Raw genomic sequence first — 22,847 nt, 5'->3', positions numbered from 1 at the left:
ATCGAGCAGATATTTTTAGATAACCAGTCATTTGAGTCATGAACTTTGACCTCGTAGCTTTAAAACGAATGGAGGTCATCCATTCTTTAGGTGGCATCAGGGTACTGAGTTTAATGTCTGTGAAGCAAAGGGTTCTCAACATACTGAATTATTGAGTGGACAATATTTTATTATGTCCAGTTTGATCCTTGCCCTTGTGACCTCAAAATAAATATTGGACATTACTTCATAGGGGAAATTAGTCAACCAAGTTTGATGTCGGTTAAGCGAATGCGTTTTAAGATATTGAGCAGACAGTATCTTATTATGTCCAATTCGACCTTGTGATCTTGAAATCAAAAGGGACCATCTACTCCCTTGGAGCAATCACTGTACCAAGTTTGGTAACTGACAAGCAACGCGGGTTCTTTAGATATTGCGTGGACAATATTTTATTATATCCAGCTTGATAAAGCAAATTATTTCTAAAGGAAAGGTTTCAGTGGCGAAAATATTTACAAATTATGCGGTAATAAGAATAAATGGATCAAATAAAAGGAAGTAAGATTAAAATTAAATGTAAAACAAACTCATAACAAGCACTATATTGTAATAGCAGTAATAGTGAATACGTGTACATCAAAATCACTCATAGTATTCTATTTACATGATATATTTTCTTCGGAATAGTATTTGTCACTTTGCTTTCTCTTAAGAAATTAAAACCCTAATTTCACACAGAACCACAACCTCGTTTAAGGTTGGACCCCTAAGTTCGGTTTTCACAAAACGACCACGTGTGTTATTTGGACATATAACGTGGACCACTTCTGCGTCCAGACCAGGGCCCTTGTACTGTCCACACTCCACTGGAAAGACTGAATCTGTTTCACCCAAACTAACAAAGGCATCGTGTAGTTTTTCACCTAAAAGAAAATGTATTAGAACAAGGTTAATCTTCACCATTGCCTGAGGAGGAATAAATCACTGTATTGCATCTCAATACCTCTATATCAATCCGTGAAATTTTCTTTTGAACTGAACAGTTTTATTTTAACATTTTAAAAGCTTAAGAATCGAAACAGAGTTCTTGACAATTTTAACACTTATAATATTTCAAGTGTGGGTTAACATAGGACATGAAATTTAAATTGGGGAAATGTGAAATAGAAAGAATTTTGAAAATACTCATGTAATCATGGTATGTAGCTATAACAGAATATGTTTTAGTCACAATTTTATACAAATTTATAATAATTTTGTAAAAGTACTAATATGATAAAACCAAGCTCATCTACGTTCTACAAATACTACATCAATTAGTAAGTTAAAACTACTGTTGGTAAATGTCGATTATTTTCTTAAAGTTAGATTTCTCGTTGTTTTTTTTTAATCGCATCGTCGCAAACCACGGCCAATATGTACGATTATCTGGAGAGAGCTACAATGTATATGCGGACTCCTAATCGTGGCTTGAGACGATGTTTCAATCGATACTATGTGCATAGTTATATTTCATCTTTAAGCTTCAAGTTCCGAAATTGCATTGAAAAATAATATTTTGGTTCGATATAAATTTTACCATGGTCGTCGATTCTGTTGACGAGAGTGACGTATTTTATGATGTAGATGGCGCCTAAATCAATAGCTATCCACGGGTTGTACTCTGCAAGTGTGTGTGAGCACTGACCCGCATGGCCGTCCAATACAACTTCGCCATCAACCACGTAATATGGTTTGGACGGTGGATATATCGTACTCATCCATGCAGTCTTGTTGAATGCAGCATTCACTGTTTTCATTTCTGAAAAATCATAATATCCAGGTATATCCAGAGATTTGTGTTTGCCCAACTCTTGATTTTGTAGGCTTATTCCTTATAGGAGTTGAAGATTGATCACTGTCCATTATCTTCATCTATTCAATAATATCTTTTCAAATGTATAAATGAAAATAAAGAGTTTTTTGTAGTAAAGGGACATTTACCTCCGAAATTAAGAAAACATAATAGTCTAAAAAAAAAAAAAAAAAAAAAAACCCAACAAAAACAAAAAAAACAAAAAAAACAAGGACCAACGACAAAAATCGGTTAAGCAGTTGGAGAAGGTTTCATTTTTCATCGCTAAATAGGATTTATGAGAGTGGTCACTGTTTGTTGTCTTTTACTCTTCTCTTATAAGGAATGCAAAATTAAGAGTTGGACAAACTTATAACAGCAATTAAAAACACTTAGATTTAGCCAAAAGAATTCCTAATCCATGTATGCCTGTATTTGTTTAACCTGTTTTGTTACACGAAGATGTTCGGTCATTTACAACTTTTTTTTTAATGAAAAGGGGGATATCCAAAGCAAATGGAAGGCTGAATTAACTCCAAATGGAATAGATGATATTTCAGTGCAAGGTGTGTTTAAAATTTGTTTCAAAACATTAACTGATTCTTCCACTGAATGGCTACAATTTAGGATTTTACATAAAATCTTTCCAGGTATTATCTTAAAACATCAATGTTAAACACATGACTGGTGTAGATTCTGTAAAGAACATGTAGAGACAATCACACATTGTGGAGTGAGTTGCTTCTTCATATGTATATCCATTCAACATCAATACGAGTTTTCTCGTGTAAATTCATATTACGTGAAATTCCATTGTCTTATAATTAAAAAAGTTATTAATTTTTTAATCTTATACGCTGAACAACTGTTGGATGCAGGATAAGGAAGCAAACCTCTTTGGGTTATTATGTCCAATACCATGTGAAAAAGTATGCTACACATCAAAAACTTAAGATAAGATATGGATCATGTGGAAGAATCCCCACTGCTCAAAAACCGTAATCGTAGAGCAAAGGCCTAAATTTGAAGCTCTTCACCGGTCTTGGTGACGTCTCCATATGAATAAAAATTCTCGAGAGAGACGTTAAACAAGATACAACCAATGAAATCTCTCTACATGAATTTTTAAGATATACTCGTTTTAGTTTTAAAAAAAGAACCAAGTCCATAAGTAGAAACGAGTCTGTAAATTGGAAGAAAAAAAAAAGCCCAATCACTATGAAAATCTTCATATGGTGAGTAATGAGTGTACAGATTTTCATGGGGGGGGGGGGATTATGCACTAGTTTCATAGTTCGTGCATGGAAAAATCATTTCTACAGACAGATGGACAAACAGACGTACATGCTGATTCCACTATATCCCCTAAACTTCGTTTACAAGGGTGTAATAATACAAACCATAATAAAGCCAAGGCCCAGCATCACTACTATTAAATGAAAGGCGGATTCTTCCCTCTGTCTGACATAGAAATTCCAGAATATTGAAGAAAAAGAAAACACATCGGACCTTCGCTGCACATTTTAAAGCACATGCAGGCAGACTGACAACAGGAACAGACACTGCATTGGCCTGTCGTTGGTAATTCAGATCTGTTTTCCACTGATAGTATACAGATACGTTTTCCGTTGAAAGAATTAGATACGAGAGGAAAATAAAATATGTTGATGACTTTCTGCAACTCATGGTAATTTCTTATAACTGTACAGATGTTCTGGGGAAAACACTAATCGTCTTTTATTTCAGAGGAAATCACGTCTGATTGAATATTTCCCTACTCCTTGTAGGTATAGCTGCATTAGTTGTGACGGTCGATTCGAATGAATAATATGAGTTTTAAGAATAAGCATAATGTATGCGAGTATCATATTTTATTTAGAACATGCTAATTCATCTCAGTGATCGATTATCGAATGTTAACACAGAGATGGTATTTAGTCCACTATGTGTGTGACTCATCTACTATTATACTAATGTACTAAAGTCATATATATATTTTTTTTATAATATCCTATGAATGTTCGAGACAGCAACAATTGCGCAGAAATGAAATAAGTGTTGAAAACGTAACACCACTTATGGGTCCCATGATTCAATTCATATTTGATCACAGTGAGAGAGTATGGTAGATTCTTCTTTTTTTTTTTTTTTTTAGAAAACGTGTACTCTTTAGCAATGAGCTCAACATACCGTGAAACTGTATTGCACATAATTGATATTTTCTATGAAACGATGGTTGATCGTAGGAACACAGGCACGTGATCTGTAAAATTAATCTCAGGAACAAAATTACATGATCTATACAATTAATCTTAGGAACAAAGTCACATTATCTACACAATCAATCTTAGGAACAAAGTCACGTGATCTATACCATCAATCTTAGGAACAAAGTCACATGATCTACACAATCAATCTTAGGAACAAAGTCACATGATCTACACAATCAAATCTTCAAACTTCCGCCAGAGTTCGTTTGCTTACAAACCAAACTCTTCCAGTAAGGCATTATGGGATAACGATTTCTTTGGCCGCGTATACTGTGTGACGTCAGTGTAGAATGACGAAAAAACATAACGTCAAACGTAAACAACTTTCAAAACAAGAACGTTTAATGTCAATATCTTCAAACTTTTAACTACGAACTACTTCTTTCGTGTTATTTGCCTGCGTGATAATCGCGGACTCACAATATACAAATCTGTATATTATACTGCGTCACATAGGAGAGGTCTATTCGTAGGTGACGTAATAAGGCCTCGACGGGGAGTTTGAATCAATCTTAGGAACAAAGTCACGTGATCTATACTATCAATCTTAGGAACAAAGTCACATGATTTATACATGTAATGAAAAGTTCCATTAACGTGTCCTATATTACGTATCTCTGTTCGGAATGTTTTTCTTCGGGAATCAGAAGGAATGAATGTGTGACTCGCTGAAAGAAACAAAAAAGGACGAAAGTCATCTCGACATTCAGTCTTCAGACATTAACCTCGTCTGATTGGTCAGATCACGAATTCAGACATCTGATTCTCGAGTGGGACGTTAACCAATATACAACCAATCGGACATCTGAGGTATTTCTCTCTACCAAAGGTCATCATTAGTCCGACTGATTGGTGCATATTTTTAGCAAAATTTCTCACTTGATGAGGAGAGCATGAAACCTTTTAAACAAGTTTTGTTATGTATAAAGCTTCAATATTAGCTGCGGACCCACTCTGAAAAAATCAATATGGCCACCATTTTCAAGGTGGCAAAAAAGTACTAATATTGTTCAAATTGTTTTCGCTCAAACTTTTGTTTGGCATAAAACGAAGTTTTCCCTCCATATCCAATGAATTATAGCTCTAAAAACGTCAAACTTTTCATTTAATGGCAAATCTAAGAAAGTTCAATGAGTACATAATGTTTTAGCTATTAACACATTTTTCCCAAATAATGAATCTGTATAATACGACAGAATGAAAACAAGTTTGTTTGAAATAGAATGATGAAAAACGTGTTTTATAGACATTTTAATGAGGTTGAGATGTTGAGGTTTTCATCCATCACATTCTCCACCACATTTACAAAGAGCAGTACAGATTAGATTAGCCTTGGCACATTAGCATTTTCTTCTACATCCATTCTGAGGCTTACATCCACATTTGATGAGTACATTGCAAAATGCTGATGCTTCCTGTAGTGATGTACAAAATGGAATCTCCATATTTGATTGATCCCTTTTCTAACCCCAAGTTCTTATATTCAATGTCGAAGAGGTAAGTTCAAGCCTGGCTAGCCATGTGACAGGCTCATTTTGTGTGTTAAAACAAGGCTGCTTCTGTAGGAGGAATACCATCTACTACCCTGCCTTCTCGGGTAAATAGATTTAATCTTGCACCATTGGCCGTCATACGTTCACTAGCTTTATCGTACATGGGAACAACAAAGCGCTATATTTCTTCCATATTATGATCTAGAACAGCTATTGATGACATAATCTTGTCGTCGGTTAAGTTGTCAAAGGTTTCTGCTATTTGTCTTTAGCTTGTATATGTGCCTCTTTCTTACCCTTGCTTGCAAATTACGATACCTGGTTACAGAATGTGAATGCATGAAAAAAAAAATGTAAAGCTCTTTCCAACTTCGAAGGCAATCCACAATTCTCTTATCTGTTAAATATTCTTAAGACAAAATAAGGCTATAACCACAACATCGGTATCAGCTGTGCAAATCATGACACTCGCATGCTCTTCAGCCACTGCATAATTATCATGAAGCAGCATTCGTGTGTCTGCTTCTTCCTGTGTGCATGGTTCTAGATAACTAGTGTTTCTCTGTTTTAACCACATGAGCGAACTGCCTTTAGAAGTGATGGCCTAATACACTGTCATCTGAAACCAGCTGCTGAGATAAATAGGCAAACAATTAATGCCTTTTTGTTCTCGTCTACTTGCAAAAAAGTTTCCGAATTTCCCGGAACTTTAGAACCCTCCCCCTCAGCCCCTTTCCTCTTCTAGATCTTTCCAATAATTTCAAGCTGTCTGGAAAATACTCGTCCCAAATTATACCAACTCGTCTGACAGAGTGACGCTAATCAAATTATACCAACTCGTCTGACAGAGTGACGCTAATCAAATTATACCAACTCGTCTGACAGAGTGACCTTAATCAAATTATACCAACTCGTCTGACAGAGTGACGCTAATTAAATTATACCAACTCGTCTGACGGAGTGACGCAAATCAAATTATACCAACTCGTCTGACAGAGTGACGCTGATCACAAATTATACCAACTCGTCTGACAGACTGACGCTAATCAAATTATACCAACTCGTCTGACAGAGTGACGCTAATCAAATTATACCAACTCGTCTGACAGAGTGACGCTAATCAAATTATACCAACTCGTCTGACAGACTGACGCTAATCAAATTATACCAACTCGTCTGACGGAGTGACGCTAATCAAATTATACCAACTCGTCTGACAGAGTGACGCTGATCACAAATTATACCAACTCGTCTGACAGAGTGACGCTAATCAAATTATACCAACTCGTCTGACAGAGTGACGCTTATCAAATTATACCAACTCGTCTGACGGAGTGACGCTAATCAAATTATACCAACTTGTCTGACAGAGTGACGCTAATCAAATTATACCAACTCGTCTGACGGAGTGACGCTAATCAAATTATACCAACTCGTCTGACAGAGTGACGCTAATCAAATTATACCAACTCGTCTGACAGAGTGACGCTGGTCACAAATTATACCAACTCGTCTGACAGAGTGACGCTAATCAAATTATACCAACTCGTCTGACAGAGTGACGCTTATCAAATTATACCAACTCGTCTGACAGAGTGACGCTAATCAAATTATACCAACTCGTCTGACGGAGTGACGCTAATCAAATTATACCAACTCGTCTGACAGAGTGACCTTAATCAAATTATACCAACTCGTCTGACAGAGTGACGCTAATCAAATTATACCAACTCGTCTGACAGAGTGACGCTGGTCACGGATACCTGGTACAGCAATATCTTTGAAGTAATCTTATGTGGGTGGCGGGGTGGGGGGGTTTACACATAAACCCTTTATTACACCTTTACTGAGGACCACTTCTTTTGTTGTACTTTTCTGTAGGACCTCTTTGGTTTGCTGAAAGATTTCACGTAGATCATATTGTCTTTGAACAGCTGTGCAATGATTGAAGTGTCGCTCCGACAAAGGTAGGCGCGTTTACACTTTATATTCACTGTCTGAACAAAATTGCGGCTGCATTGTTGGCTTTTGGATTTTCAGGCTCAGCTCCTAATTCATAAACTTCGTCTATAGCTAATTTCCGACCTCCAGAGTGGTGCATTTCAACAGCATAAACACTGAAGACGGCAACTTTCTACAATTGGAATTTTAAACTGAATTATTTAATTTTACACTTCATTTTCCAAATACCGGCGCGTTGTTTGTTTGTTCGAATCAATAATGTGATAACATTACTGAATGTGTAGATCATCTACTTTGAAACTAAATAAATTCGATGAAGGGAAAATATGCAAGATAATTTGTACGAGGAATAGGTTGTGGTTTTTTAAAGAAATGTTTGTAGTATCAAAACTTGGACTATTTGTTACTGAATATTATAATTTCTTAGCTTCGACATTACGAAATGCTAACTTAATATGATAATTGATTTATCTAATCAAAAAAATAAATCGATAAAGAGGCAATACATCAATTTATAACTTAAATCGTCATAAGGAATCTAGGCCCTACGAATAAAACTTGTTAAAAAATGATTGTTCGACTTTAAATGCCCTGTATTCAAAGCAACATGAAAAGTCGGACATTACACTACATATCAAATTTTCGATCAAATGGTAGAACAAAATAAAATTCTCAATCGCTTTATGAATTATAAATATTCGTTTTGTATTAGTGAAATCAGTAGTTTGAAGATTATCCATTTTTGACAAGAGTTTGAAGTGTCAGTGATGACTGAGAAATTGCCTCTCGGTCAACATTCTTCCGGATCTTCAAAATGAGCGCATTTTTATTTGGATTTTACAATGTTTCAAACGCTTCATTGACGACTGGATGATCGGGTCCATTTTTTTTTTACGTGAAAGCAAAAAAGATAAGAAGGAAAACACAATACGAGATTTATTATGATGAAGGAAAGTACTTCTGTCCGACTTTCGATGTCGTCCGACTTTTCCTGCTTCGACTTACTCTCCCGTAACTAGCTTCAGTATGTTAACAGGGGCAGCACTATCTACAACCAAAGAATCAACGTTCGGAGCCTCACTACTTGATTCAGTAATATTTTCTAGTTGTACAAAATCAGATTTGCATTCATGGCGTAATTTACGAATTTGCGATATGGATGGTTTGCTTCTCATGTTTGAAAAATCCCACAAGATCGCCATTTCGAACTTGACATGAAACATATAACTGTGGAAATAGAGAACAGTTCTGTTTCAATGATACTGTTGATTGGTTGGTTGATTGATTGAATAATGTTTAAAGTCCCGCTCGGGAACTTTCACTCATATACAGTCGTCACTATTGCCGATGAAGGCGCTTATGGCCAATGAGCAGGGAGGGATCTTTATCGTGTTATACCTGCTGTGACACGGGGCCTCTGTTTATTCCGCATCTTAGTCGCCTCTTACGACAATCAAGGGGTAATGGGGACCTAATCTAACCCGGATCCCTACAGTATGATACTGTTGAAATACGTTTGCAGAACTTGAATAAATCAAAGAAACAAAATATCAAAAATTTGAACTACAAAATTTTAATGAACATAACAAAACTAAACAACAAATTCAATATTAAGTTTCTGCAACAGTAAATAAAGTGTTAATTGTAATTGGAAAGTGATCGCGAAAAATTATCGAATACTATGGGTTATACGCGTCGGTGAGGATTATTTTATGGTGGTTCAATGGCATAAATATTGTTATTATACCTCAGTATGAGAATTCTGTGCAACGCGTAATCTGATTGGTCTAGACGGTCACATGCCAGGGATAACAAAACTTCATATCTCCCTCTCAAACATCATATTTCCTTATCATGTTTACCCCTTGGGCAGCCTCGTGCATTTTCAAGGTAGACGAAGTGTATTGTGACGTCACAATAAGTCCGAGTCATTCTACTTTCATAGTTTGTAAGGCACAAAATATGCGGGTCTCTGATACACAGTTGAATGCATGGTTTTAGTTGATACAAAAAACCCAAGGAAGTTAATCTACATTCAAGGAAAATGGAAATACAAAAACTGGTTATCATTTCACTGTATTTCGTTGTTTGTATCTTCTACCGTAATACGTTGACGGCGCGGTTTTACCGTTAGGGCGATCTCAGCCATATAGATGAGCGGACTCCAATTTCAAATACATTTTTGTAGTCTTGCTTTGTTTCGGTATAATAAACAATATATTGCATGAATGATCGGGAGATATGAAACGTTGCCCTCGGGGAATATGATTTTTCTTGGGTGAATAAATCTTCATATCTCCCTCACTATCATGCAATAAATGTATAAAATTCCTGGATCAGAAAGCACTTTAAGGTACCTGTAGGTTACGATAAAAGCAGAATTTTAGAGCTATTTTTTAGGGAAAACTCGTTTCATTCCTTGTGCATCTATATTAGGGGGTGATATGGTATAGATCCCTACATTATCATTACAGTCAAAATTACCGGTTCCTATGCAGAAAGGCATGCACTTAATTTAAAAAAGGTTGCGGTTATTCAGAAACATGAAAACGAAAGTACTGATCCTCGCCGGTCTTGGTGATGTCTCCATATGATTAAAAAAATCTCGAGAGGGACGTTAAACAATATACAAATACAACCAATCAATCAAACAGGTGTTCCCATCGGTACTGTACCCAGCATCTATGCACATTCATTTCACACGTTCAAAATCTCTAAGGATAATTGATCTCCTAATTTTTTAATACATATTTCATTCATGCTTCATATCAATTGTTAGGCCGTTCTTGGCTCATTGATTTTGACTACAGATGACTCCGTTTACCTGATCAAGATACATTTTTGGATAGGGCTCATGGCGGGTATGACCGGTCGACAGGGGGTGCTTAACCCTCTTAGGCTCCTTATTCCACCTCTGGTATGCCCAGGGGTCCGTGTTTGACCAGTTCTCTTTGTATTGTTTGTGGGAGTTATGAGATTGATCACTATTCGTAATCTTCTTAACAGACAATTATTCGAATACTATAGTACAGTAGTATTTTGAAGTGCAATGCGTGCAAGAAGAAACATTGTTATACACTTTCATTTTTTTAATATATATAACTAATACAATTTAAAACCAACATTTCAACTCTCACACTCGTGTTCTATTGACCGGTGAACAGTTTACGAACTGTTGACCGGGCAATAGTCTGCTCAATTTCTATTGGCTACGCAAGTAACGTGATTCTCGATCTGATGCTTTGTTTACGTAATGGTAAACCACGGCTCACTGATTTGACAGATGATGAAATACAGAATTTGTTAGATGTGACGAAGAACAGAAGCATAAAAAATGTAATTATTTAAGGAATGACTTTAATTCTGGGGCAGCGAATTATAAAAAAGCGTAAACTGACCCAAACCAGGTTATACTCGCATAATTTAACGTATGAATTTTTATTTGCTTTGTTGAAAGGCGGATCAAGCAATGAAACATCCCCCTTCTTTCCCCCCAGTGAGAAATGTATTTCAAAATGAACAGGGCAATGCTTACTTGATAAATCAAGAGAAAAATGTTTTACAATATACAAGTTCAGTGATTTGCGTACAAGTAGATGCTAATATTGACAACGAGAAAACAATGTGTATCAAACCGAAGAAACTTATTGTACACGTTGACTTTCTAATCCATAGAAGGCTGAAAAGAGTGCTGCGATGTAAATTTAGAGAGAGGGAAAAAATAGTTTCAGCATCTGGTTGTCAAGGGGGTGTGTCCTCATACCAAACCAGGTTATACAAAAATAACCTGCGTTCCTCAATTGGAATTAGACCAATCAGAGACAAGGATACAATAAGAATTAAATTATTGATTATTATTTAGGATATTGGGTATGTTTTCATTTAAACTAGTGGATATATTGATAAATTATCGCAATTACTATGAATTGTTAAAAGTTCAAGTCAACAAACCATTTGCATCTGATAAAAACCTAAAAATGAAGGTGTGTAACAACACAGTTATAGACAACAGCTGTTTTGGTTGACCCTAGAACGGATCTGTTGCCCAAAGCCGCAACAGATCCATTCTCGGGTCAAACAAAAAAGCTGTTGTCCTCGGACGCAGTCAATAACTGTTTACTACTTTTCGACGTGGTTTACAAATCGCTGGGTGTTTGTTTGCTGTTTTATTTTTCATGTGGGGGTTTTCACGCCTATATATACGTCATCAGCTTCTAGGAAAGACGTCACAAAAATCCACATTGTCATGGCGTTAAGTGTCATAGCAATGGGAATCACTATCCATCGTCACACGGAGCCCATTTTAAGCTCTTATCTAAATCAAATCGTGATTTGACTTCCTTTGAGAAGTAGCAATCATTCTGAGACTCGGCAACAAAGCAGAGATTGGCATGTGGATCTCTCATTTGCGATGAGAGGGACATAACCAGTAGGCCGAACCTCCTTTGAAGATTACTGTTAAAGTTATTATCGGTTGGAAAACATTCATTTTGAAATCGTTAATTATTCAAACAAATGGATGCATCGTTGCATAAAAGTTTTAGAATTTATCAATTATACAAGAAGACAAAATACAAAAGAATCTTTGATTGAACAACTCGTGTTACGCGAGTTACTAAATTTGTAAATAAAACGTGTATTTCATAACACTGGTGTTGAACACGGGTTGGAAAAGTGTACTCCTGACTTTACCGAGAGCATCAAGTGTTCAACATGGCGGAGAATGGAGAGAAATAACGTGTTTGACATGTGAAATTAAAACTTTTGGGGAATATAAAGCAAAATTACCATGACAAAAAGATATATATAACTAAAATTTAAGTAACAGATGTTTTTAAATCATCAATATGAATATTTGTAAGCAATGCTAGGTGTTTGTTTTGATTCCAATATATTGTATATAAAGTCACTTAATTTTTTTTTGGGGGGGGGGGGGGGGGGTTAGATCTATATACGGTCTATGTTTGGTTTAATTTTGATGATATTTACACTATATCTTAGTACTGCATGTACATGCATATTCATGTAATAGGAATTAGATACTGCTAGGTATCAAAATGAACTACCACATTTAGGTAAATTGTCATGGATACCATTTTCATATCAAACGTCATTTTTCAAAACAACACTAGAGCAGCAATTGTTGTTTTATTCACATTCAAGGAGTCTAGCCTCTGTGCACGCACAGCCATCACTCTAGAGGTACCCAAGTCTTACCAATTGAACTTGCCCATCCATGTATCATCTCCTACCGTTATTCAGTATGAGAAAAACACACGCATAACACCTACCGAGATCACTCCGCAGAGGAGGCTAACGTCTGCATATTTATGTTACGGCCAACACCAGGTGTATAACCTTGAAAAACTGACCAAACAGGATTTCCCAATTATAGCTTATGTAAAATTACAACATGTTGGTGACCAGCAAGGCATAACAATATGAAAATAGTCGATAAAATTATCCTTGAAAGCCGAAGTAGGCGATAAATTTATAATGCAAAATACAAGGATTTCCAAAATCACTAAATTCTTGTCAATAACTTCAAAGAGGATATTTGAAAGAAAACTTGTAGCCTTTTACACAGATCCTTTTAAGAAACATGTTTAAATTACCATTGCTTGATCACAAGCGAAATTAATTGCTCTGAATCAGACTCGACTTTCTATCAATGCTACATGTATATATTATTCCTTGTGTCATGGTGCGGTATTGTTCCATTGATCTTTGTCATACCCTAAATTAGACAGAAGACATTTGGCAGAAATCCAGCACACAATAGCTTCCAGGGCGGAGCTTAGCTGTACAAAAACTTCCACAGAACTATACAACTTCCAAATCATGAACATAGAAAAGCAACAATTTTGTAACATTTATTCAATATTATGAAAACATAAACAATATAACATATTAATGAATTAAGCATAATTGATGACGAATCCATGATTTCAGGGGAAAGGAAGGGGCGTGTCGAAGTATTAGTCAAAATATCCAGCCATTTTGGGGACCAAATCTGGGATTTTATTCACATCAATTCTAATTTAAACATGTTATCTGCTGGGTTTGAATGTTTTCGACTTTACCGTCTATATATGCCAGTTATGCCTTGTAGATTTGTGGCGAAGGGGGGGGGGGGGTGCTTTCAATTCGCCACTCACACTTTAATATAAACACATGTAATGATTCTGTACTACAATGGCAATGATTCTCAACTGCAAACAGCACATGTTTGTGTGTAGTTAAAATCTGTGAAATACTTGTTGTGCCCAATGCTTCATCCGCGCTTTTTCTATTAGCCTAATAAGTATCCATTACAATGCATATTTGAAATAACGCATTGCCATCCAAATCATTTTGAGGCTCTAAAACATCAATCTTCATATCGACTGTAACGATATTAATTTTTGACAACCCAAGACTTATGAAGTCACATTGCGTGCAATTTTGCATTGATGCTATGAATATTCATATATGCACGACACGATTGCAACACCCCTCTGTAGAATAAAGTCCATTCAATCGAAAGAAAGTACTGTAGATATATCATTTTACATTTACCATGTTTGAAAGTTTTTTAAAATACCAATCATAATTAATCGTGATCTTGCATCAGAACTGCTCCAACACCTTGTTGATTGAAAAAAACATTTTCGAAAAATTTTGAGGTAGAATGAACACATAATCATCAACCTTTAATGACCGACTCTAACCTTTCTGTCATTATTCTTCATGTATCATTCGTTGGTCATCTTCATTTATTTTGTACAACCTCACATGTGATTATGTATTGGAGAGTCGGTCTTTCAAATCTAAAACATACTGGTATGAAAGGTGAAGATAACGAACAGTGATCAATCTCATAACTCCTATAAGCAATATAAAATAGAGAGTTGGGCAAACACGTACCACTGGACACACCATAGGTGGGATCAGGTGCCTAGGAGGAGTAAGCATTCCCCTGTCGACCGGTTACACCCGCTGTGAGCCCTATATCTTGATGAGATCAACGGAGTTATCCGTAATCAAAATCAGTGCGCCAAGAACGACCAAACAATCGGTATGAAACACGTCAGACAGCATTTGACCCAATGATGGGTTGTATTGGCAAACTAGATCGTTATAACGACCATAGAATTTGCAAAATGTTGACTTTCAACGAGACTGTTGAAACCCCTACACCATAAACTTGTTTCTCAATAGGCTGCCTCGATTTAAACACTGATCCTACGCAGAACAAGCTCTTGTATATCGAATTAGTTGAGAGATATAAACACCATATGCAGGTAATAATGGAATACTGCTACATGAATATGGGAAGTTGACGATGGAGAAGAGGCAATCACCCCGTTTATTATAAAGTTGAGTTGTTAGTTTGCCGTTAATATCTATTTTTCAATAAGATATCTTAATATGGAGTAGAAGTGGACGACTCTGTTGTGTCTTTTATTTCGAGTTCACTGGAATATATCGAATCGACATATAAATGAAAATTATTATTCTTAATAGGTAAAACGTCGTCAATATATCTAAATGTCGCATTAAAGCCACAAGAGATTTTTTTCCGCGTAGAAGTTAGTGAAGAAATTCTGCTTGATAAGAATATAATCAAAGTACTGAAAGTTATGAGAAGCGCTAGGCTTGTCTTGTAATGATGCTGTATGGGATACAAATGTATACAAGTTATGATAGTACTATTAACATAAAAGAGAAACTCTAACTATCGATCTTGATAATAATGTTTTATTTTGATAATTTGATAGATGTAAGATTTCATGTTATACTGTTATTTAATTTCATTTCATTGTTTGTTTGTTTGATTGTTGCTTTCCTCATCGCTACCCTTGTAAAGCGCCCTAGAGTAATTTGTTTTATATAAGGCGCTATATAAATCTTATTTATTTTTATATCAAAATAAAATTTTCAATAATTTGCTGCAATTGCTAAGTAAAAGAAAGAATAAAATATTGAAAGTTTTGAACACTTTTCTCAACAATTATAAATGCATGCTATACCAGTAAAATTGCTATACCAGAACACATTTTGAACGAAAGTTCGATACACAACAATGTCCACAGACCTCACCATTGTTTTCATTTTCTTATCAATGCGATGAATACATCGATGATAATGTGTATGATAATGTGACATATCAACAGACGTAGATTCATTTCATGTAAGTCAACAGTTGATAATGTTAATCTGTCTCCAGTAGCTATTCCATACCAAGTAGGATACTCGGTCCGATGAAAAGAAAAAAAAAGAAAACGCGGAACGGAAAACGGAACAGAAGAGAAAACGGATCGAGAAATTCAAATTATATGAATCAGTTTATTTAACGAAATATAGCATAGCAGGTATATTTTGTCTTTCTACATACATTAATGAATATCAATGCACATATGATATATTATTCAATTATTTTACTTTTCATACAAAGAGCATTGTGAGAATTAAATACCACTGAATTTAAAAACATGAATTAAAATTAAATACATACGGTGAAAAAATACACTAACAAGTAGTTCTACGTTTTAATGAGCAATCTTTAGCATGTATATATAAAATGATACTTAATCATAGTTTTTCTCCACATCATGCTTCAATTTGTCTTCAGTAAAGAATGGAGGTCTGGGTAGTTGTTAAACCTTGAATTGGCTTCGCTTCAAAGGACGGTAGACACGTTTCAAAAGGACACTGCCATCAAGGGGCACAAGGATGTTGATCTTTCCTGTCTTCATAAAATTTCGCGATCAGACAAAGCTGATATTAATCTAGTCAAAATGGAGTAATTGAAATGACAAATGCAGCGAATTCATATGATTTTTTAAAAGACAAACTTGAAACATTGTGTTGTGTATGTGCATGTAGATTTACATGATTATATATTTTTAAAGAAAGTTTTCCCTGTTTGATATCCAAGATTCTAATTTTTGAAAGAAATATAACAATATATGACACAGTGACCAGTCAGTATCTATTTGAAGAAAAATTCCAAATTACTCACAGCATGCAATTACTAGTATTAACAAATGTCAGTAGTCCGTTAATGGATCGAACCGAATTTTTTCGTTTCTTACTTTTGTTCTTTTCGTTTCTTTTTTTTTAGGTGGGGTGGGTGGGGTGGAAAAACTCATTATGTATGTAGCTGCTCGCTAATACCTCTGTCAACGCTGGATTGCAAAACTATTGTAAACCATTAATTAAATTATGAAATAGGTAACCTATGATTTTTACACAAGATTAATGGAGATTTAAAATAATATATGTAGCTAAGATATTTTTTTAATCGGGCAAATACATTAAGTTCATCAAAATCAAAATTTCAGGAATTTCTTTACAAGCAGTAAAACTTTTCTTCTTAAAATATTCTGCACCATAAATTGATTAAGCTTAGGTAAATGTTTGTATTAAAGTTAGAGAATATTGTAATTGCGGCACTATGACAGCAATACCTATGGACAGAGAATGGAAATAATAAGTTATCAAATGGCGATCACATTTTCACAAGAAAAGGGAGAGAGCAGAAACAACAGCTGAAGAACAGAAAAAGAGGCTGCAATTGTAATTTTATTTTTTCAATGTTGTTTTTCAAGGGATGAAAACATCTTATTAATTTGATAGGCTTATAAAATCATTTCTAAAGGTGATTACCAGAAAAGAAGTCATAAGATTTGAAAGGTTATTTCTTTTTCATTTGTCTTTTTTTTTTTTTTTTTTTTTTTTTTTTTTTGATTGTCAATAAGGACCTCTAGCATATTCTTAAAATCAACTTCAGAGTATTTGTACCTAGAATCAGAGTGATGTTTAACAAAGTGATTTTTTGAATGACTGATCACTAGATATGACTATTCTTTTTTCCATTTTGTTGAAGAAGCAACTGTCTATGATATCAAATAGTCTAGTCTTTAATTCACCGTCAGGAATGGTCGTGTAAAGTGTTGCAAAGTCATACATTTTGATATCATTGATTTGAGAAAAGTTTTAAAAGGGTTTTTTATGAAGTTTAGGAATCCAGTATAGGTACAGTAACATGACTCAGATTCATTTGTTCCATTGACTTGGATATTAAATGTGTATGAGGAATTTGAATTTCCTTTAGTTTTGTTGTTTTGTCCGTAAATAGTTTGTTTTTCCCAATAAAGTGTTTCCTTAGTGTGAGTGTTGGTCGGTAGGGCTGTCTTAGTATAACCAGTTTGATCAGTCAAAGTAGCGGTTGGCCACATTTTCATATTGTGCAGAAGACGGTCTTCTTGGCTAATTCCAGATTCTAATAACTGAGTAGCCAGGGAAACGAGGATTTTACTGTGTGGGCATTGGTTTCGGTAAGCTATTTGTGTGTGAAATATTTGCGAGGTTTCGGGTTAATTTTCTTGTGTATAGTGTGTTTTCATTTTTTTGTTCACCAGGTCGCTTGGTGTATAGGTTGCTATTTCAGTGTAGAAGGGTTTTAGGAAAAGAACTGAGCCATATCAAGCAGTACTCCCAGCGTTAAAAAGGTACTGAGCGTGATCCGACAGTTATTTCGTTTAATTTATATTTCATTTCTTCGTGATAAATTTTGTTTGAGTGAAAGTATGATTCGGAAGAATTTTGAAGAATTTCATCTTTTGAAATGAAAGGGCAGATGGAGTATAGGAACGATTACTAAATGTGGAATTAATGCCAACATCGTTTAATATACAATGTTGTTTTGAGTCTTAAAAGCAGAGACAATGTTGTTACATACTTTGTCAGCTGGAAATTTATATCAAAAAAAAAAAAAAAAAAAATGGTACAATATATTGTCACAATGAACAATACAAGGATCTCCAACATATTTAATCGTACTGGAGACTCCTTGTTGATAACTTCAAAGAGCATATTTGAAAGAAAAACCATAGATTTGTTTATACAGATCCTTTTAAGAAACACATTAGAATTATCATTACTTGATCACAAGAGAAATTAGGTGCTCTGAATTAGATTTTCTATCAATGCTGTGTTTTTCCATTTAACGTTTAACACGTTTAAATGGTTTTAGAAAATATCAATAGGCATAAAATGTAAATGGCTTTATCTTTATAACTTAAAACTTTGTATTCTTATGTCTTATTGAAACAGCTTTTGAACTCGAAACAGTAAACTTTAGCTTTAAGGAATTACAATAATGGTCACGAGTTTTTTTTTTTTATTTTATTATCTTCATTTTCCCCCCAGACTTTTGATGTATCATATCTATCGATTTCATTTGATATTCATTCATTTGTGACTACTTTATTTTGAAAAGAAATATCTTCTTTTTATTGTCTCATTATACTTGGTATCAATCAAATAATCTTATACAGAGAGAGAGAGAGAGAGAGAGAGAGAGAGAAAGAGAAAGAGAGAGAGAGAGAGAGAGAGAGAGAGAGAGAGAGTTTTCATATTATGAATGAAAATGAAAAGTAGTTAAGGTCTTCAAGCAGTATGATATGAGTAAAGAATATATTTTTCAATTACCAATATCAGTTGCTGTAATAATACAGCAACACATCAATGCTGTATATAATTACATATTTATTGGAATTAATCACTTGATGTTTTAGGGGACAATAATGCATGCACGAATCCAGGATATTCGTTTACCTACCGTGGGTCACAAGGCCGATATTTTCGCATAACTCATTAAAATGCATGATCTTACGTAACCTATCGAGGACCAATGGGAATCGCCGTAAATATTCCCGGTACTCAAAGTGTCAGCTGTAATGGCGGCGCCCATGAAAGTGTGTTTTGTTGTGTGCCACTATCAAAGATACATGTATATAGATGAAAACTCCAGATTTGGCACCCATAATGGCTGATTATTTTACCTAATACTTTTCTTTCACATATGCCCCACCCCCTTCGGAAATCCTGGATCCGCCTCTGGTATGTTTATTATCATCACTGCTTCATGGCACGTGTTAAAAAAACACATTGCTCCCGTATGATGGAACTACGAACTCGTGCTGAACATGTAGACCTGTACATAGACTCGTACACAGTACGATAGTAAACGCTTGATAACGCAGGCTATTTCCTCCCCTGTCTTTATAGACACAAATACACCCCCCGCTTCAATAATGCAGATAAAGCATCTCGTTGAAAGTTTTGTAACTTGTTCAACTTAAACATAGTCAAAATCTTGGTTTTGAAAACATTTTTTTCTAGGCTACCGAGGACTGAAAATAAGGGGCTTTTTCATTGGTTGAATATCGCAATAAGGAATGGTAAAGCGATCAATCGCATATAGAAGCCGAGACACACCTTCCAGCGAAAATACTCGCCTTGTGACCCACGGTTGGTAAACGAATAGAGCAACCAACCGTGGGTTTCGGACGATGGTTAGCTAAAAGCTCTTTAGAAGTTTTTAGAATCCACATTTGATTTACACCACTTCTGGCATATGTAGTCGCACAGTAAGTTTGAAGTTTCTCCTTCACAGCTGTTGATATTGTCGTGAGGAGCAAAAATAGGAGCTTGGTAGAGCACTTACTGGATCCTGCGATGTATCTTTGTTTGTAAGGGTTTTTATGTAGTTTAGGAATCCAGTATAGGTACGGTAACTCGTATTCATTCGACCCACCGACTGGGATACCAAATGTGCCTAAAACTGAAGCATGGTTTTGAAGAATTTCATCTTTTAAAAGGGCAGTTGGAGTATAAGTACCTAAAGTGGAGTTAATGCCAAATTCGCTTAAAATACAGTTGTAATAATGAGTCGTACAAACCAAGACAATGTTGTTACAAGCTTTGTCAGCTGGAACCAAAACATATTTCTCATGTAACCTATCTAATTCTTTTATCATTTCTGGTTTACTAAACACAGATGGGTAGTGGTATTTACTTTTCTTTTAATATGTCTAATGCGGGATTTTAAGATTCATCTTTACTACTGTAACAGATAGAAAATAGTTCTTCGACGATTGAAGCAGTAAGTAAATAAGTCTTTTCCGATGGTAACAACAAGCCGTCACTAAAGATAGATGTGGTCACCCGGATGCCGACAGAAAACAACGTAAATTGTTTATCTGAAACTTCTACCATATTGGACATGCTTAGCACTACTATTTGAACAACTAGGTCACCAATGGGAACCCCAGATACCAGTTCTAACTCCCACTCCAGTTCTAACTGTTATGGGTAAAATTACCCTTGATGATACGGCAGCAGAATTTACTAACAAAGGCAATCAAACAATTACTAAGATTTATTTATACATGTAATTAAAGATTAAAAGAATATTGTAACAATAGCAGAATACTAACTTACGGTAGTTGAACAATCGATATCAAAATCCGTGCCGATCTGAATCTACACACACAAAATAGTAAATTCCTAGTTCCTAGTTATAAATAATCCAAATGCATAGAAAGTGTCTAAACAGAGCTTTTTTTATCAGTTTGATAATGATGCAACCGTTACGTTATCTTTCTACACATGAGCTCTAGAACAATCTAGGTCACAGATGTCAAAGACGTGCAAGTTGTACACAACAAGAAATAAACATCCAGCTCTCGAACAATCTAGGTCACAAGAGTCAAATGATTGCAAGTAGTACACAACACTAACCCATACACCAGATCCAGTGATTTGCTTTTCTATATAATACTGTAAAATATGTAGCAGACATATGTCCCACAGAAACACAGTCATGCGACTTCTGAATTCTTATTTCATATAATGGGCCGGCTCGTGTCGGCCCATAATCATGCGGTTTGCCCATGTGTAGACCAAAAGCATGTGGTGCTTCCATGTGTAAATCACAATTTTTCACACATATCTTAACTGTATTGTAATCCCTGTGTTCACCCCATGATTTCTTGCCCTCTATCCTATTAGTTATGAGAGATGACGATTTGTAGATTTGACAAACGCACGTGTTCGTGACGTTGCGCATTGTAAAATGATTTAGATCTGATCTAAAGTCTTCTTATAAAAGTCTTTTAAAGTGATACATGTATAATGATTTACATTTCCCGTTTTTTAAAATCAGCCTTTTAGGATAAAGACGATAATGAAAAAGGGGCAAAATTGATGTCATAATCTCTTTTGTATGTTCCCTATTCTTCACTGCATATTTCTTAATATTTCTGTTATACCAGTATATGGAATTTGATATTGCGATCAAAAATTAGTCCTCAAAATAAACTGTTAGTGAACCTGGCTCTTTATTAGCTTATTTTGCGTTGATGTTAGGGTTCATTTATCTAGCAATACACTTATTCGGTGTCCTCGCCGTTCTTTACACGTTGATTGACAACGGGTTTCTCCGTGAATCTGATTAGATATAGGGCTCACGGTGGGCATGACTGGTCGACAGGGAATGCTTACTTCTCCAAGGCACCTGATCCCACTTCTGGCATGTCAGGGGGTCTGTGTTTGCTCATTCATAATTTTGTATTCATTATAGGAGTTATGAGATTGATTGTTATTCGTAATCTTCACCTTTCATCGAGTGATCAGTCATTCAAAAATTATTTTGTTAAACACCACTCTGAACTCTGATATTAAAAAGATGTTAAGGTTCCTTATTGATAATATCTAGTACATTATAATGGAGATAGATGCACTCAATCTTCCATCAAGATATCAAATTTCCAACATACATTTAGGGTTTCTATGTGAAAAGATAAAGATAACGAATGATGATCAATCTCATTATTCCTATAAGAAATGGAAAATGAAGAGTTGGGAAGACAAAGACCCCTGGACACACCAGAGGTGGGATCTGGTGCCTATAAGGAGTAATCATTCCCTGTGTGCTCATGGAACTCTTGTTCAAAAAATCAACTGAGAATACAGTGCTTTATTTCTTTTAAAGAGATAATTTGTATGGTGAGAACACGGATATAAAGATATGAAATGTCATTGAATGTTGTCATGAAAGGTTAAGATATTGAACAATGATCATTTCATAACTCCTATAAGGAATACAAAATAAAGAGTTGGGCAAACATGGATCCCTGGACATACAGAGGTGGGAGCAGGTGCCTAGAAGGAGCAAGCATCCCCTGTCGACCGGTTACACCCGCTGTGAGCCCTATGTCTTGATCAGGTAAACGGAGTAATCCGCAATCCAAATCAGTGTTCCAAGATTATTGCAGCATTGATAGAGTACATTATGTTCATTTTTAAGTTTGGGTTTTTTGTTCCCATATATTGTGTTACAACACATATTAAGTGTACGGATGAATTGTTGGGGGACGTACATGATTTCTTTTTCCTCCATATGTATCTTCAGGCATAACATATTCTTAGAAGCTACTCTCTGCTGCAGAGAGCTTGTATGATTTTGCCAAAGGA

General features: G+C 35.3%; 1 protein-coding gene across 1 annotated transcript; it reads right to left on the bottom strand.

Moving 5' to 3' along the window:
• Positions 1-319: 319 nt before the first annotated feature.
• On the bottom strand, positions 320-2,538 carry LOC125664878 (fucolectin-1-like). Its single transcript, XM_048897681.2, has 2 exons — positions 1,562-2,538; positions 320-905 (listed from the first exon to the last, which is right to left on the bottom strand). Exons 1-2 carry the CDS (start codon positions 1,779-1,781, stop codon positions 691-693), a joined length of 435 nt encoding a protein of 144 aa, XP_048753638.1. The 5' UTR covers positions 1,782-2,538; the 3' UTR covers positions 320-690.
• Between the last annotated feature and the right edge of the window lie 20,309 nt (positions 2,539-22,847).

Source organism: Ostrea edulis, chromosome 1 (assembly GCF_947568905.1).
Source record: "Ostrea edulis chromosome 1, xbOstEdul1.1, whole genome shotgun sequence".
Lineage (NCBI taxonomy): Eukaryota > Metazoa > Mollusca > Bivalvia > Ostreida > Ostreidae > Ostrea > Ostrea edulis.
The sequence above is the reverse complement of the archived record's forward strand: the minus strand, read 5'-3'. Positions and strand labels throughout refer to the sequence as shown.

Bases quoted from the DNA above. Each gene is read 5' to 3' on its own strand.
- LOC125664878 (XM_048897681.2), bottom strand. From the start codon at position 1,781: ATGAAAACAGTGAATGCTGCATTCAACAAGACTGCATGGATGAGTACG. The intron at 906-1,561 runs GTAAAATTTATA...ATTTTCTTTTAG, and splicing joins CAACAGAATCGACGACCATG to GTGAAAAACTACACGATGCC.